Below are 19,187 nucleotides of genomic sequence, written 5' to 3' on the forward strand. Positions count from 1 at the left end.
AAATCATCCAGAACATGTCGAGGGACATAATCACAAGTGATTGATTTCAGTTTATCACGTTGAAGAATGCAGAGTTAGATGAAATCAAAGTATGTTATGTTCACCTACTTGGTGTGAACGATCAGCTGTGCAGTTTGATGTACAGCCTACGGTAACCACATCATTTTAGGCGAATCCAAGGTAACAACTGAAACTCAAAATACATGAGGCAAAACAGCCACACTTTCTTTGGTGCATGCTTTCAGAATATTCAGAAGTTATGTATATGCTCGTCTTATGTGTCAAGCTACTGTAATGTGTTTCACTTTGATGCGTTGCTTTTCCTGTGGGTTTAGGAAGCTGATTGTGTAATCATAACAGTCTTGGTTCGAGTCTCGGGATCTTTGTTTCGTATCATCTGCCACCCCCCTCCCTTCATTTTCTGTTAATTCACAACTGTCTACTACATGAAAAAAGACTGAAAAAATAGTCTGCAATGATGGAGAAAGTTAGTGACAGATTTTTAGCTATATCTATTGCAAATTTTAAGATCTCTGGAAACTACATTAGCTGAATGTGTTGGTGGTGCTGTTGAGACTTTCTTTTACAGTACAGCTACATAAGTGAGGAGGCGATACTTTAGAGCACAAGCCTGTTTCATGTGTTAAGAGCGTACATTAGCTGCTTTACTTCGATCTTAACTCACCCACTGATTTTGACTATTATAGGAACATTACCTGCCCTTTAAAGCCAAAGAGCATTGGAGTGATTGCCTGGATGGTTAAAGTGATTCAAAAATTTATTTCCCATCCTGGCCAAATTTTTATTTAATTATTATTTAGTTGAGTTTTTAAACAAGAAATCAAATGTCTTGTCCAGGCCTTTAACCTTAAAAAAAAAGAGGCAGATAATGATCTTCACCTCTGCAGTGATGTGTAACGATGTGTGACATGTTTGACGTGTCTGTGGGGCACACACACATATCAGACACTGTACCTCAGTGCTTTGAAAGAAGTCATAATGCGGTCAATTTACTCATGATTATAATGGTGTTGGGTTTACTTGGTGTAGGTGTATGTCTCTGTAATCTTTTTTCTGTAGAAAAGACTGACTTCATTGCATTTTGTTTACACACCGCTGGAATTCTCAGTACAGCAGGATGCATATACAGATACATATGCTAGTAACAACTCTTCTAAAAGAATTATAAAAATTCAATTTATTCTTAAAAACCCTATTATGATAAAAATAAACAAAAGTCTTCAACTAAATCCACAATGTGTGTGTGTGTGTGTGTTTGTGTGTTACAGAGTTTTTATCTCAGACTCTGATGTCGCAACGACCTGCAACTTCCCCTTGCACAGGAAAGCTCACTGTCTGTGCGTTAGACTTTGTGTGTGTGTGTGTGTGTGTGAGGAAAGTAGAGATGAAAACGAGAGAGAAAACGATGTGTGGCTGTAGTGCAGGAGAGATGGATGTGAACTCAGAAAAAAAAAACTCATGGGCCTTTTTTTTTTTTGGCAAACCTTCTCCATCACTGTACAGCTGGGCGACAGAGTAGCAGCTTTAATTAGGAAAAGAACTTTTATCGCTTCTAAGAGGAAGAGAAGATGATATTCCTTAAAGTTTCCTGAGGTATCTGCCTTGTGAAAAATGTTACCCCTGCTCTTGTAGAAAGAGTGATAGCCTGAAGTTATAACAAAAACTTGACACTTCGTAAAGAATTTTAGGTGCCTTCAGACTTTGCCTGACAATTGAACGCCACTCTGTGTCTTCTGCTACTCATAGAAATTCAAAGTTAAAGCTTTAGGTATTGCCTTTTTAGCCCAAAAGCTATAAAATGGATGCACAGTGATTTGCCTTTTGGTGGTCTCGCATGCATCATTATCATAACATTGCAGGTATTACCGTTTTAGCCCTAATTGTCGCAAAATAGTCATAAAATAGTTTCTATTTTGTTAGTGCTGTAACGTTTCTAGTTCATTTTCATGCCAAGCAAAATGATTACTTCTCAGTCTGTCTTGTTGAAAAGGCTCTTGATTGTTTTAGTGCAGAATGGGGTTGTGTAGTAATTCTCTTAGAGCTAGTTGTCTACCTCTGTAGTCCCTCTGGGCAGGCCAAAGTCTCATAACCATCCGCTCTCTGAGTGTATCTGTGTGCATGTGTATCTGTCAGTTGTTTTGCAGGATAGAGGAAATGAAAGCTCAGACTGAGCCCCAAGGCTTTCTAAACTGTCTCAGTGTCCTTCACATGCATGTGCTTTTGTCTGTGTGAGTTTGTGTGTGTGTGTGTGTGTGTGCGTGTGCGTGTGCGTGTGCGTGTGCATGTGCATGTGTACGTGCGTGCGGGGCTGAGCACATCTGCTGCCATAAGTAAGTGTGTGAGGAAACACGAGTTGGTGCCGAAAATGAGGAAAGAACACACTAATTTGCTGTCACTGTCCTTCTCTGTTATACTCAAGTGATCACTTGAGCGCGCGCACACACACACACACACACACACAAATACATATGCATATACTATATTCACACAGTGAAAGGAAGTGATTGAATCTCAGCTTTTATTGTGAAATACTGGGCAGTGCTGCCACCTCCTTCCCCTTTTTTGTTCTTTGTGTGTGCCTGTATGTGTTCTTTAGCTAAAGTTTGTGTGTATTGTGTATGATTTTAAACTCTCTTCCCTAGAACTGACAATTGCTTACACTGTGGACACAGTGTGCAATGTATTACATCATACAGGTGCTAGCTGTTATTACTTGTGTGTGTTGTAAAGTAATATCTTTTCAACGAAAATGTCAGTATTTAGTTAAACAGCATTTTACTTTAAGGTTTTTCTATTCACAGACTTAAAAACACATTTATTGATTGTTCAGTCTCCTCTCATTTAATTCCTAAAACAACCCTGTTTGTGTGTGTGTGTGTGTGTGCAATTTCCTGGTTGTCCCCCAGCAACCCTTGAGCTCTGATCACAGGAAGTTGAGAGGAAGTTGTCGGGTCTCCGCTACACAAACAAACGCACGCTCACACACACACATGCGTACGTCTACCTCCTCCCACGCTGTCACACCAGTAGGAGATATGGTGGTGGGGGGAGAATATAAGTGAAGAGGAGTGAGAGAGAAGGGGAGGGGGCAGTGTTCAGGTGTAATAGTCTTGTTTTCATGTGGGGCTCTCTTTCTTTGTCAAGTGTGAAAAGTATGTTCGTTTCTACACCACCATCTCACACGCTCACATCTTTTCTTTTTTGCTCAGTCCTTCTCTGTGAGGCATCTGCTACTCCTCAGCAATCTAAGAACGTGTATTTTAAATACTCTTTAATAATCTGGTTATTTACTGGTTATTTTATAATCTGTTCACTGCCCGTGGCCTGATTTGTAAAGGAGACAGGAGAAAGGCATTAAAAGAAAACCTGGTTAATAAAGGTGGATCCCTGCTGGAGAAACGTGATTTTGTGGCCACGTACTATGTGGTGAACTGAGTTTCTGATAGTGATTTAACATGTACACATGCACATGACAAAGACCAGGACCAGGGGAAATATTACTTTGACAGCAGCGTGGTGGGATGAAAGGAAACACACTATATCCACACTAATTAAATCCTTAAAAAGTAAGCCAGTTTCCACAGCTGAACTGCAGATAATTTGTAAAGTCCAACAACTACAGTTGCAGTTGTCTGTGGTGCAGGAAAACCTGTGCCACAGACATGATATACAGATTTGAAAGGCAACTTTGAAACAGCATCCTGTGTTTGTGTCCTCAGTGTGTACAGCCAAACGCTTCCTGGCTGTTACAGTCAGTGTTTGTTAAGTGTGTGTGCCCTCTCAGTGTGCCAAATTAAACTGTTTCTGATAGTTTCACACTAAATGAATATTCTGAGACAGACTCCATCACTCTGTCGTTGAAGACAAGCAGAGAAAGTCTGGGCCTCTTTTGAAACTTAAAACAATATCGGGTTACCCACTAAAACGGTTGTTTCAGGGGATTTAGATATTATAAGTTGTGTGTCCTTCAGCTGTGCGTAATCGTCAGACCAAAGTACAATATGTATATTTGCATAAAAAGGCTAATTGTTGGCTGTTTCAGCAGTTGTGTGGTGTGATGCTGATATTGTGGTTTGTTCTTTATTCTTTTTTTTTTTCCTACAGCTGTGGTTTTGAGATGTGTAGTCTCCATGGACATTTTCCTCTCTCTCCTCTTTCATACATACTTTGTCCTTTTTACTCTTTGTTTAAAAAAGGCTTTTCAAAACAGACACTTCTTTAATACAATATTTCTAGGATTTGGAGGACACCTTTTAATTTTTTATCAGACACTGCTTTTGATGTACTTTTCATTTGTGTGTATATGATGCACTTGTATTGTGTATCTCTGTGTGCTGTCAGTGTGTTTACTTTGGTATTAAGGCTGCGATTTAATACTTTTATCATAGCGTTTTTTTTAGTTTGAAGAATTGCATTTCAGCCTATTTCCCCAGAAACAAAAACCCCTCAGTTTATTGTTTACTCAGTTTGCTCTAGTACAGAAACAGTAGATTTCAAAGTGGTGAGTGGGGGTTGTGTGTGTGTGTGTGTGTGTGTGTGTGTGTGTGTGTGTGTGTGTGGTGCTAAGTTGATGTGGAGGAAGAAACTAAATGAGGATTTAATGAAGTTGGATTATTTTTAAATAATGTAAATGATTAGATGCAAATGGTGGAACTAATCTTCTAATGTGGTCATATTACACTGGTTTTTATCATTAATTATGATCGTGTATAAATCAGTGAGATGTAATTGTTCAGTTGATCAATCTGTGTTGTAGGATTGTGTGAATGTGTGTGTATATTTGCTGAAGTGGAGGACTTGTTTCTTCATGTTTATGTAAGTGTATAATATGTGCCTTTACAACTTTTTCTTTTTTTTTAAATCTCTGTGAGGCTCTTTCTTGTAAAAGTAAACTTTTAAAAATATGATTTTGTATTTTGACATGTGTTTTTGCTTTCTGTGAGTGTGTGTGATCCATAAGGATCTTTTCTCATTGCCAACCTCTGTCTCCTGAAAGCCAGTTTAACAATAAGTAATTACACACACTCCTCGCTGTCTGTCTGTGTGCGTCTTTTCCGTACTCCTGCATATGTGAAACCGTCCTCCCTCATGACAGTTATGTGATTTAGCCCTGAACTTATAAATGAGATTTTACACACATACCCTCACAGACACACACAACAAGTAACTGTTGACCACAATTTGCTCGCCGCAAGAACTGGTTGAGGTGACGTCGTCAGTGATGGTGAGAGATCCATTTTTAAAGGAGCTTTCTTAGACGTGACCACACACACATGGTATGCTCCACACACACATTCACACACAGACAGAGTATGCTCTAAGGACCATAGCTGGGGAGCTGTGTCTGTATCTCAGCGTGTGTGTGTGTGTATGTGTATGTGTGTGTGTGTGTGTAAAGTTAAAATCCAGACAGCCATTCCAGAGGCCAGACTATTGAGTCTTATAAACTCTCAGGTCACAGATTATTGAAATAGCAGAAGAGATATATAGTCTGTGCCTGTGTGTGTCTTCTGTTCCACTATTTCACTAAAACATCACAAATTGCTGAGAAGACCCAGAAATCCAGACACACAAATGAACACACACCTGCACATGTACATATTTATGGACATATGTATGTATTTAATGAAATAACATAAGTGTGTGTGAGATTTGGATGTAGTTGTGTATGCCAGTATTTCAGCCTGGATATGTGTGTGTGTGTGTGTGTGTGTGTTGTAATACTGATTTATTTCAGCATCATTTATAGTCCCATTGGGAACAGAACCAGCAACCTCCTGGCAGCTATTTCATTATAATAGTCTAAAATACACACAGACAGTCTTTTGTGTAGGCTCATCTAACAAAATGTACCTCGTTTTAACCTGTTAACCTCCCGTGATTTGACAAGGAATACTTTGACAGCCTAATAAGTTCATACTGATTCCTTCAGAGAAACTGAGTAACCTGTTTTTATACTGCTCTGACCCACCTGTGGGCCTTGACACACACACTTCAAAATAAAGTTTTATAGACCGTGGGTCCCAGGGTGTTACCCTAGCACTTTCAGATTTGCCTTTGCAGATGAAAACAGCTAGTTTGTGTCATGCTGCGTAAGTCACAGTTGGAAAACTGGGTTTCTGTCGCTTGTTACCTTTTCTGTTTGAGCGGCTTTGTGTGAGTTGTAAAGTTTAAAGAGTCAATTGAGCTTGAAAGCAAAAATTCAGCTGTTTCAATTTGTAGACCAGTTCAGAGAATCTCCCTTGGTGACTTGAGAAATGCTCTTCTCTTTATCTCAGTAATGTCTAAGGTGCATTTGAACAGAGGTCTGAACCCCAAGCGGTTCTAAAGCGAAAGGACCAGTGTTATACTGGACAGCTCCCACTTATGTGTGTGTGTGTCTGCATGTGGTGTTAACCAGTGGTCTTCTTTGACTTCCTTAAGGGGTAAATAGCCCTCCTGCAGAGAAATACACACACACACAAACAAACACAAAACCACACGAGGAGTACAGTGCTTCCCAGACCCTGTGTGGTGCAGTAATCCAATGTAGTTATTCAAGGTCAGACTCCCTTAATAGACTTTTAATAAAGTTTGCGAGGTGGGGGGTGGGGTGGGAGTGTGTGGGTACGTGTATTTGTGTGCATTCAGGATAGATGCGGCCATCTACGGGGAGGGGGTCTGTGCATTTTTTGTTAAGTAGTGTGTCCAATGCGATTTCTGCAGAGCAGTTGTGAACATTGTGTGCACAATATAGCTGTTTCTTTGTTTTCTTTTATCAAATGGAAACATTACCTCTGATTTGTGACAGCCACGTGTCAAAATAAATAAAAACAAATCAACCAAGCTACATATAGTAGATGTTTGACTTGTTGTTTGCTTGAATGAGAATCTGCAGGAGTGATTGTGTTTCCTGCTGCCATGCTCACATGGTCATCAAAGTCAGTGTTGTACTTTGTGAAAAGTGGTACCGATGGACTGTGGAATGTTGTTATGACTAGACATATGGTTTTTGATCAGCCTTTAGAACATGTTTTTGGAAGTTGTATTCAGCTACACTTTAAAATATTCAGAGAAAAACCTGGTAAAGTGACATCTTGCAGTAAGAAATTGAGTAAATTTGAAGGAATAGTGTGATGTACTATTTGAAAGCTGTCTCTGTGAAGAAGCTAAAATGAAAGAAAATAGCAGCTTTTGCTTCTACACTTATACACACTGGCACACACACACATGCTTGTTCAATTTTTTCAACATTTCTTCACTGTGATTCATGAATAGATATCTCTCTGTCTGTCGTGTGGAGTGATTGAAGCTGCGCTTTCGACGCCTTTACATACACACACACACCTACAAGCACATCAAGGTTCATGTAAGGATAAGGTTAGAAGTAAGGGGGGCAGCGAAATAGAGATTGAGAAGACGACAGAAACAGCGAGGAGGGAGGGGAATGGGTGGATGGGAGCGAGAGATTAATTGACGGAGAGCTAGATGAAAGATGGACAGATAGGGAGAGGAACGGAGGAGCAGAGCGGGTTCATAACATCAGTTTGGTGTGTGTGAGCAAGAAAAGAGACCAATATAGAGACTAGCAAGCAGAGGGAGGGAGCTAAAGAGTGAAGGAGTAGAAACAGAGGCAGGGAGGCTCATAATGAGAGAGAGGTATTGAAACGTGAACCTCTGATTAAGTTTGACATTTAAGATGACATATTTTGCATGCTGTTACCCCATTACAAATGAGTCCTACACTCTGGGAGAGTGTGTCTGCATGTGAGTCTATATGTGTGTGTGTGTGTGTGTGTGATTTGCTTGATCCGTGGCAGGAATGAATTGGGCCCCCGCTACACAGCAGATGAAGTGTGTGTGTGTGTGTGTGTAAGTAAGAGCTCTGGCATTGATTAGGGGCCTTGCAGGCAACTGAAAGCTTTTAGTCTTAAAATGGCAGGTGGACTCAGTCTCACAGTGATTTTATGTTGCTCTCCTCTCTCTCCCTCCTTCTGTTTCTCTCTTGACCCTACGTTCAATTAGACTCCTGCCTCTGCAAAATCAATTCCAAGCTGTTACTCGTCCCCCCAAAACAGAAATCCTCTCTTCAGCTGACTCTTTCCTTCCCCCGTCCCCTTGTTTCGACACACCCGTGCTCCCATCCAGCGCTCGGACTGAGCACCACATAGCGGCGTGTACTTGTGGCCGGTTCCGATTATAATCCCACCACCCCGAAATAGGCTTGGTTTCACGGACTGATCTGTTTTGTCTGTGTGGGTGCTCAAAGGGTCACGTTCGCGCTTTCAGTAATATTTTCTTCATCTGCTTTCATTCACTGATTCGTAACCTAAAGCTACAAGCCATTTCGGCGTGACTGCCATTTTGTGCATCAGTGGCCTTCCTAGAGGTAACGATCTGTGACATTTTCATATAAATAAATGAGTGCTGAGTGAAAGCTTTAACATTTGCACCAACAAGAGCTGGTGTCTACCTGGTCTTTCCAGGGAAGCTCCTTTTATAGATAAGGAAGTGACGTGTTTCAAGTTTCTGGCAGCTGCTTCAATGGTATTTATTGGGAGTAAATAAAAATGTACTCAAAGAAGATTAAGTTATTGGAAAATCAAATTAAAATGTGCCACAACCACTTACATGATGGATCATAACCCATTATTCAAGTCATTTTTCAAACAAAATGACAAACATTTGGTGATTCCTGCTCAAATGTGAAAATTTGATGCATTTTTTTCATTTCAGTAATATCTTTGGGCTTTGAACTATTTGTCTGACCAAATAAGCAATTTGAAGTCATGGACATGGGCTTTGGGCATTGTGATGGACAAAGTGTAATTGAGAAAATAATTGAAAATTAAAATTATTAGCTGCAGCCCTAAATTATTTCCTTTTTTTGCCCTCCTGCTCACACATCCAACCTGTTCATTAAGGAGAATGTAAGGAGGAATGTTGAAATATGTTACACAGTCAATTTGCTCTCACATTAATTCAGCTACTTAAAGTATTTTATACTTGCAGTGAATTCATTTAATTTAGCACAGGGCCATTTGGTCAGGACAGCTCACACCAACATGTCCACACTCACTGTCAGTGGCTTTCTCTCTTCCACTTCCCCATCACCTTAAAAGAAATTCAGAACATGACATCTGGTAAAGAACTGTTTTATTATATTAGTCACAATAAACCAGGAACCTCACTGTGGGTGGCAGAATTGGTTCCACCAGCTATTATACTGCAGCTTTTTCAATGGACAACCAACTGGACGCCTGACCTGGCGCACGACTCATTCACCCAAAATGTGCAAGAATGTGCTGAAGAGATTTAAATAAAAGGAAGCTTAAAGAACATTGTTTTTTCCAATGGAAATTTGCTATAACAGTAACTTTGAAGGATGCGAAGAGGTTAACATGTCATGAGGTGACATGGCCCCTCTCCAGTATCTCAGTTTTCACAAATAAACACTGTGTTTTTCCCATTTTCCGTTTCCCAATTTAAACTCTCTTTGGACATTTGGGGAAGTTTTAATGTAGATCAAACACAAGTCATCCTGTTTTTTCTGGATTACTTATTAGTATGTGCAGCTTATCTGCTCTTTGCCTTCTGCCTTTTGTCTGTCCTTCTGCACTTTCTTCCTCTGCTCCTTCTTTCAATAAGAGAAAAAGTCTTTTCTGTTTAAAGAAAGAAGTAAATGTATTCTTTCCTTGATAAAAAACAAAGGTCTTCTGCGATCCAAAGTGCCTGTCCTCCTTCCCTCCTTCCTCTTACCCCCTCACTCACTGTCATTATTGGGTTTCTGGCTAGACCATAACAGTGGGGCCAGTCCTATGAGCGTGAATGTTTGCCGCTGACTGACTGAGTGATGAAGTTACACCAGTGGTTGGTCGGCAGAGTGTTTCCCTATTGGCTGTTGCTCTTTCAAAATGAACAGGCACAAACAGTTTTTATTACATCATCAGACGGGCATTTACAGGCATCTTCTCTTCTTTGCTGCTAAATTTACCGACTTTTCAAACCCCTTTAGTGACTTGTCTTTTTCACAAATGCACCTAGTGACAAATTTAACAACTTTCAAAAACCTTAGCTACTTTCTGTAGAAGGGAATCAAACCAGGAGCGAGAGGTTGGGCTTTCCCTCCACAAACATACCTGTCTATGGTTTTCATTCAGCTGACTGCACGACAGGTGACAAACACATCAGTAAGCTTCTAGCGCTCTCTCTGAGTGATCACTTAACAAGTAAATGTTGCCAAAATCACAACTGAAACAGAAAAAAAGCGTGTAAATGAGAGCAGCTTCACTGGGAATTTAGCTTTCTTAAAATGCTGTGTGAGTGAGCACAGAAAGCAGGAGAGAACCAAACAGAGGGCCTAGCTCGCGTTGACGTGATGAATATGCTAATTAGTGTGTTACATCGTTTAGCAACATTTAGCAAGTTTTTGAGCAGGTTCTAGCTACTTTCCACTACATGTAGTTGTTTACACCGGTTCCACAACAGTTTTCAACTACGTCCTCAGTTTTGCACATGGAAAATATGTGGTCCAGCCATGTCCTAGAGTTTGACCTGGTCTTGTTTTTGTTAGTTACAGGTTGTTCTTAGCTTACTTTACTTTTGTTCTCACTCCTTCTCTCGCCCTGTCTTAACCATACCTCCTCAGTGTACCCTGAAGCTTCTCAAACTTAAAAACAACACAGGGAATCAGAGGCAGAGAGATGGCAACAAAAGAAAAAAGTAAGGACAGATGATGAGGAGCAGGAAATGCAGGGACAAAGACTGAGAGGATAATATGAAGAGACAGAATGACGCAGATCGAGAGAAGAGAGAAAAGTCAGAGAGAGATCTCTCTGTAACAAGACCTTGCCTTTAGCATTATTTCTTCATATGTTGCACATTAATTCTTTGTTTATGAAAGATGGAGATGCCAACTACATGTGTCCCACAGGGAGGGGAAGAGCACAGATATCTGAAGAGAGCAGAAATATGTGGATGTGTTTTGGTACCAGTATCAAACCCATCCATCACATCGACTTAATGATAATAAGACAGTGGGTAAAACAGTTGACGTGTTACCCGTACACATCAACTGTTGTTTTCCATTAGTGAGATCTAACTTTGTTCTCTGAATGAAAAAAGACTTTCTCTGATTTCTTTTGACTTACAGGAATGTCAGAGTCATCTGGTGTTAAATGATGATCCTGTACATATCATGTGGTTGAGTTGGAGTAACAAGTTGCTCGTAAACACAATATAATCAACACATCAAGACCCTTATAAATGCATGATGAATGACCGGTTCAACATCCTTTGTCGTTTATAATGTTCAAACAATTAGTCCATTAATTAGGTCTGTGTGTGTGAGTGAGAAATAGAATGGAAGAGTAAAATTAATTGGCAACAATTTTAATCATCAATTAATCACTGAAGTCATTTAACAAGGAAAAAAAAGTTCCAATTCTCAAATGTGGAGATTTGTTGTATTTGTATGTGTTTGAGTTTTGGACTGTTGGTCAGTTAATCTGAACTCTGTGAAGTTATGATTTTTTAACTTTTTTTAATGATATTTTATAGACTTAATGATACATTTAATAAACTAATTGATAATAATTTCCTTAATAACTGATATGGAAATATACATGTGCATCCCGGTCAGTTGCTGGTCATAAACACCAGCTGGTTTTATTAATAAGCAGAAGCTGGAAAACCACTTGTTGTGATAATGAAACGACTTTTCGAGGGTTGATATACAGTTCGACTGAATGAAAAATAAAATTCACAATAAAATTCTTTGATAAAATTCATATGGTAACACATAGTAAAATTAAAATTCTCTAGTATAGTTTCCCCGTCTCCTCCCTGCCTGTTATCTCCCATATACTACAGACACTTACCATACCACTCTCGCCCGTCCTTCAGCAGTTGTCTTTGGGTGATAATTGACAATTTCAGATAAAAGCTCTTCTGGCGTTGGGGCTAATTGTAGTTGATGGAAATGATTAACTGTCGCATTTATCCTCGCTGTGGTATTGAGGCCATTGTGGTGTATAGGGGCTAATTGTAGCTAGTAGCAGTAGTTGTTATGCGGTATGTTGTGGTGGGTTGTACCTAATTGTAGCTGATAGTAATGGTTCCAGCCTGTGTATACAGCCTGAAGCAGACAAAGGCTTTACTGCGACACTGAGACACACTCACACACACACACACACACACACACACACACAGATGCATACACTCAGAAACAGACGCACACAGTATAGCCTTTTAACACACACACCTCTTCTTCTTGCCCACATCCTGGAGCATGCAAGCGCGCCTAAAGTATGCAAATGAACAAGTGATGCCATTCTATATAAATAACATGATGTTGGGACCCAGTGATGTTATAATTCCCGATCTGTTGATTTCTTACTTCAGCCAAATTATTCAGAATTTTGTTATTGTCATTTTGATTAACTTTTTAAGTCACCGCTGAAATCATACAGGGCAGATGGAAACACAGTTAGGTCAGTCAGTGCTTCTTAGGTTGGGATTTCAGCTTCATTGCTTTACCACAACGATCTGTAGTTTTCCACTGTGTGTGTGTGTGTGTGTGTGTGTGTGTGTGTGTGTGTGTGTGTGTGTGTGTGTGTGTGTGTGTGTGTGTGTGTGTGTGTGTGTGTGTGAGAGCGTGAGAGCGTGAGAGCGAGTGCATGCGTGTACGTGTGTGTGTATATATGTGTATGTGTGTGTGCGTGCGTTTGTGCGTTTGTATGTGTGCTAGTGAATGATGAATTCTGACTGGGTGTGGTGAACATCAGATGAGATTTTCCTCTGCTCCCTGCACTCTCTCACTCTCCCTCTCTCTCTCTCTCTCTCTCTCTCTCTCTCTCACACACACACACACACACACATACGCACACACACACAGACACACACAGTGAGTGCCAGGGCTGGTCTAGGCGTGGGCCCTTGCAGACATAAATTGCTTTATTTTAATAGTTGTATGGTAGAGAAAGAGGGAGAGAAAAAAATGGTAAAACACTAGAAAGGCCATAGAGAGAAAATTGGATTCAACAAAGAAAGCAGGTTTCTCTCTGTGTGTCTTTTTCTTCTCCTTTTCTCTGTGTCTGGGTTTTATTTTGTCTTTCTTCCTAATCCTCTAGAATACATTACAGGGCTGTTAAAATATGGCCCTTTTAAATCTGTTTACGTGTATCTACATGTGTTTGTTTATGGTCATTTGATTATCTGTTTTCAACTACATTCCCTTTTGCTTCTCTTTCTTTAGAAGTGTGTATGTATGTGTATGTGTGTGTGTGTGTGTGTGTTGATTCCCTCATAGTTTACGTGTGTGGTTTTCTATTGCTATCACTAAATAACAATAAGTATAACAAATTTATCTCTCAGACTAACAGACTTACTTGCTGGGGCACATGAGTGCTATCTCTCATGCTATCTCTCTTCCACACACATCATCAAACTGCATTATCCACACACAAAAACATACAGACACACACACACACACTCACACATGCTCACACAGTGTCTTTCCCCTCATATTGCATTGATCTAAAAGTGATCAGAATTTGGCGTCTATCAGACGTCTTTTTGGTTTGACTGTGTTTATGACCGAAGACACACACACACACACATACAAACACAGCGTATGGGTCAATGGGTTGACTGTGTTTACGACTGAATATGAACTGAACGACCACAAATAAACACACGCTGGCACGCGCGCGCACTCACACATGCTCGCAAAAACACACGCAGTATCTCTCTGTCACGACTGTTGTGAACAGAACGACCACAATTGTTCTCTTTTCAAACAAAAGAAAGATTATGGTTTAACATAAAACACATGGTTGGTTATTTGATGGCTCTGTATAGTGATTATAAGGGAGGGAGGGCAGGGATGCTGGGAGAGGGGGAACGACAGGGGGAGGGAGAGGGCAGGATCAGAAAGAAAAATTTTAATGATGGAATTGCTTAAATTATTGTAGCAATTATTCTTGCATGTGAAAGAGGGCAACAGAGAATAAAAAAATGCAAGGGAAATGCATTGATAAGTGCTTTTTTGTTTGATACAGGTATTTTACACTGAATACAAATGAACATGGTGGCGAGAAAGACAAGGAAAGGGATGAAAGGTTGAGGGAGAGAAATAGGAGGTGTGTGTGTGGGGGGGGGGTGTCAAAGTAAAATGGGACATGAAATGAGAAAGAAAAGCAGACAAAAAGAGAATAAAGAAGAAGGAGGACACCAAGGACAAGAGGTGACGCAGACAGAGCGCAAGAGGCAGCGAGAGATGGGAAAAAGAGATTTTGGGAACCAGAAAATAAATGAAAAGCTCGCAGAAAGAGATGCAAAAGAGAAAGAGAAATTCGGAGTGCTGGAGGGGATGAATTGCAGCCTGCCGCCTCCCTCATCCATCTTTCTGATATGGGGTGTGTGGTTTGATGTGGTTGAGTGTTGGCCATTCTCCCTGTCTCTCTCTCCTCCCTCCGTCTCCCCCATTTCTCTCTGTGCCTCACCCTCTGTCTACCACCCCTCTCAGTCTCTCTGATATGGTTTGGGTTTTGATGTGGTCATGTGTTGAAGATTCTCACGGATGGTTTCCATAACGATAAAAAGATTCACTCCCTGGATTGAAAAAAAAAAAAGGCAAAAAATCGCGCTTAAGGATGCAACGAACATCCCAACACACAACCCTGAAAAATCTCTCACAGCTAAGATGTTTCTGATTTGTTGGGGCTGTTTTTCTTTGACGAGGTTTGTGGTTGAGGATCGTCACAGATTTCAGCGTTCAAAGAAGTTTATAAATTGAATCAAAGCTGCTCTGTACACATACATCATTGTAAGAAAATTATATTTGTGTGCGTGCATGTGTGTGCGCATGTAATCCACAGTATATCATTTGTGTCCTGCAGACACCTTGTATCTCTTAATGTCTTGATTTTAAGGGATTATGTAAATCTGCTTGATATTTTCGTCTCCCACATCCTGCATCTATTCATACGCAATACATAGTTTATGTGTTTTAGATAATCTAATCATATCAGTTGAACAATAAAGTAAAAACTAGTGTGCATGCAAAGCAATGCGCCACTAATAATAAAAAAAAACTTTTCTGTCTCTCTCCACACTCTTTTCAGAGATGGTGAGGAAGAAGAATCCCCCTATCCGGAGTGTGGGAGGTGAAGAGGAGGAGGAAGAAGAGGGGAGGAGGCCAGCAGGAGAAGAAGAAGAAGAGGGAGAGGAAGAGGGGAGAGTAGGAGCAGAGGCCGAACGAATAAACCGACCCTCTGAACCAGAGTCCTCCGACCGGGTCAGAGGTGATGAGGAGCAGGAGGAGGAGGAGGGAGAAAGCGAGTGTGTTTCGTCATCCGTCTCTCCCTCATCAGTTGGTGATCGCTACAGTAATGAGGAGAGAGGGGGGAGGAGAGGAGGAGGGGGGAGAGCCAAACAAGGAGGAGCCGCATTGACTGACAGACCTGAGAGCCAGTCGGACCCTGAGGATGGGGAGAAGGGGGTAGAGGATCATCTCACTCCTCCTCTCCTCTCTGCCACCCACCTCCTCCCCAGACAGGAAGGAGGGGAGGAGTCGGCAAACGACACCCCTGCACTTTCCTCCAGCCCCTCTCCTAAACTTCAGGACTTCAAGTGCAACGTGTGCGGTTACGGCTACTATGGCAACGACCCCGCTGACCTGGTGAAGCACTTTAGGAAGTATCACCTGGGTCTGCACAACCGTACACGGCAGGATGCTGCTCTTGACACACACATCCTGGCCCTTCACAACATGGCCCCCCAACACACACCTCTAGGTAAAACAGCTCTCAGATGAATGTATTTGAGTTAATATATTAAGTGTGGCTGTGTACCTGACCCCTTCTTGTATTTCTGCTCCCAGACATACAGACAGGACAAGGGCAGAGGAACCAAGCCAAAGAGTTGGGGAAGACAAGGCCAGATATGCACAATCAACAGCATAGGGCAGTTATGATGAATGGCACATATGACGTACAGGTAAGAGCATACAAATATGTAACAAATATGTTAAAAAGATTTAACATATACATAACACACACATGCCATACATACGTTTGAAAGAAATAGACTAAAAAAACGTGTAAAGAAGCAGTAATAGTCACCTGCGATAAATAAAGCTACAAAAAGCTACACAAAGCATTTTGCAGTGAAGCACCCTTGAGTTAATTGGAAGGAAAGCAAAGTTTTTGATGGGTAGAACAAAGACTTACCAGTTCTGCAAACCTTTCGTTTTATTTCCTCCCCAGTCCTTTGAAAAGCCTGCCTTAAAGGACCCGATCCTCCTGGGTAGTAGTCGCAGTTTGACGGTCCTTTTTTTACTGTCACTGTCACCATAACTGAGGGTTTCCACTTGGGGCAGTTGCTGTCTGATTATTTATCCATCAACCTTTTTCTGTAAGAGAATCATGTTCTCAGATTTGGTGAAAACTCATCCTGTCAGCATCACATTTAGCTGCCAACAGCCTCTGTGTTCACTGGAGTTCATGGTCCACTGAGGCCAAAAGGGCATCAAAATTCACAAAAAATAGACATAATGGACCCCCCTGGTGTCGCCACACTGGTCTCATGGCAACAGAGTGCAACAGGAAAGGTGACAGGGTCCACCATTGTTCAGTGCTCATTTTGAACGTATTTGACTTAATGTCAGGGTTCCCATCCTGGCTCTTGTTTCAAGTGTGCAAAGAAGCAATAGACAGTGTGTGTAATCTTGCCTGTCTCTTTTTTTAGTACTTGTTACTTGTCTGTGTGTATGGATGTCTTGGCCTTTAGTCATCTCTCTACACTGTCTCCAAAGCACACTGATACTGTAATTTTTATGTGATTTATGTCTAGAACTCTGATAGGTCATGAATTTTTCACTACTCTTATGTACTTCTAGCTAGAACGCTGAAACTTCAGAATGTTTCAAAAGGTACATTACAGATCTACAGATGTAGATTCAACGGAGTACTAATGCATGTACTTTTGCATTAGCTTTACATCTTTTCATCTTTCACGAAAAGGATGTGTATCTCTAAGAAAGAAAACCTAGTCCATTCATTTCAAAGTTAAAATTAAACAGACTTATGTACTTCTGAAATGTATTGAACATTTCCAGTGATTCACATTTTTTATGTCTGGGGACTTTAAAACGAGTATTCACAGTATTCACAATGCTACAAGAACTTGACTACTGCAAATCTGACATTGTGTATCAGAAAGGTTTAAAGTCATCAGTCAGTTAGAAACTTTGATCCAAAGCAGGTAACACATTGATGTATTTAACAATGCACTTTAATCATTAGTTGTAAATTGTAAATTTAGGCCCATAACTGAACTGAATAATTTATTGGGTTGAACAATCTGCTACTAATTTGTAACTTAGGACGTGTGTGTTTTGGACAGTGAAGCATTGTGTTGCAAGTTATAAAATTTTATAGACCGATAGATGGATAGACACAGAAAAGGAGACAAATAGGGCACCTGGCAGTCAGGCTGCATATATGTGTCCATGCGAGCTGAAGCACACACAAACAGGTGGGTGTACTGTCTGTTACACACATCACAAAGGCAATGCATACATGCACACACATTTGCATAACAGTATTTTAAATAGTGGCTATTAAATACATATCCTGCACTAATCCCTCATATTCGGTGCTCAGTTTGTAAAAATTTTAACAAGGACTAACATCTGGTGGGAGCTAAGGAATTGAAGGATGAAGAGTTCGTAATCCCCCCCACAAGATAAATGTTGTTCACATACTTAAAGATGATTGAATTTTACCTTGTATTTATACACAATCAGGGGACATTAAAAAGCCTGATGTAATTTGCACCTGTAGTCTCAATATCCAATAGATCAGCCATTCAGTTTGAGGATAAAATGTCTTTAGTTACTTAGTTTTAATGAATTACACTTTAAATCAGGAGATACTAATCAGAGAAATGAACAGCTATAGCTCGGCATTGGTTGGCTGTTCTCATTATACTACACATTAGCTTCAGATACTCATGTGGCAGCTATGTTTACTTTGAAGGTAGTTTGAGAGGCAGTCACATAACTCAGAAGTCACATTTTTGAACTGCCAGTATCCCGAACAACAAATAATTTTCCCTGCACTGCGATTCAATGAAATACCTAGAAATAATTTTGTTATATTTCAGATGTAATATTTCATTCATAAGGCATATTTACAATACTTCTTTTAAAAATGAATGTCAGTCATACTCATGCATGTTTTTTAAAAAAAAGCTCTTAAACTGTAATTTCGTCATACTTGATTGTCTTTTTCTGCATTATGATTCCAGTTTTGGTAACAACTGGGTCAAGGATTAGGACTTTTAGTGTGCAGGAACAGAAGGGTTTTGTCTGGAAGCTTTGAACAAGATGATCTAATAAACGTGTGTGTGTTCGAGTGTGTATGAGGAATTGTCAAGGAGTTTCATTTCATTTGAACCAGCAGTCTGTAATGGCCGTAAGTCACGTAATGGACACAGACACACACATACACACAGTAGTCAAACACACATACACACCGAGTCAGAAATAGAAAATCCAGTGGGCTTAAGTCGTCATTATGAAGAAAAAGTGAAAGTAAAAAAAAAATCGAATGAAAGGGGTCTCTATTCTCTTCATCCCTCACTCGCTTTTCCTCTCTCCCGCCCACGTTTGGAAAATTCCATGTTGTCATTTGCTAAGACAAGGTGGCCTGTCAGCCAATGAGATTGCAAGAAAAAAGACCCAGGGAGGAGAGGGACGCTGAAAAGAAGGAAAGAGAGATAGAGATTGAGGAGGAAAGGAGAGAAGGGAGTGAAAGAGACAGACAGGGGAAGGCTTTGAAAGCAGTGGTTATAATCAGCTGTTATGCAGTGTAATGAAACAGCTGTCAGACATATTTAACTTTCTTTGTCTCTCTCTGTTCGCCAGTTGTCTCTCTCATCATATGTCTTTGTCTTCACCTTCACGTCCAGTCTGCCTTTTTTTAAATCTTTTCTCATTCCTTCTGAGTGTAATCCTTCTTTTCTCCACCTTCTCAATTTGCTTTTCATCTATGTCTCACCTCTTTCCTCTGCCCACCACTGTTCCTCATCTGACACACTTTTCCCTCAACTTGTCCTCCTTGCCCTCTGTCTCCTTTCCATCCCTCTCTTCCCCTCTCACATCCACCTTTGTGTCACTCTGT

General features: G+C 40.5%; 1 protein-coding gene across 3 annotated transcripts in view; it reads left to right on the plus strand.

Annotated features, from left to right (window-relative positions):
• trps1 (trichorhinophalangeal syndrome I) overlaps positions 1 to 19,187 on the plus strand; it is a 118,071-nt gene that overhangs the window by 39,638 nt on the left and 59,246 nt on the right. For all 3 annotated transcript variants that reach the window (XM_041053151.1, XM_041053154.1, XM_041053153.1), the window contains exons 3-4: positions 15,126 to 15,797; positions 15,884 to 15,999. In XM_041053151.1, the coding sequence (XP_040909085.1) occupies positions 15,126 to 15,797; positions 15,884 to 15,999 (788 nt within the window). The remainder of the gene's footprint in view (positions 1 to 15,125; positions 15,798 to 15,883; positions 16,000 to 19,187) is intronic.

Source organism: Toxotes jaculatrix, chromosome 13, assembly GCF_017976425.1.
Source record: "Toxotes jaculatrix isolate fToxJac2 chromosome 13, fToxJac2.pri, whole genome shotgun sequence".
NCBI lineage: Eukaryota > Metazoa > Chordata > Actinopteri > Toxotidae > Toxotes > Toxotes jaculatrix.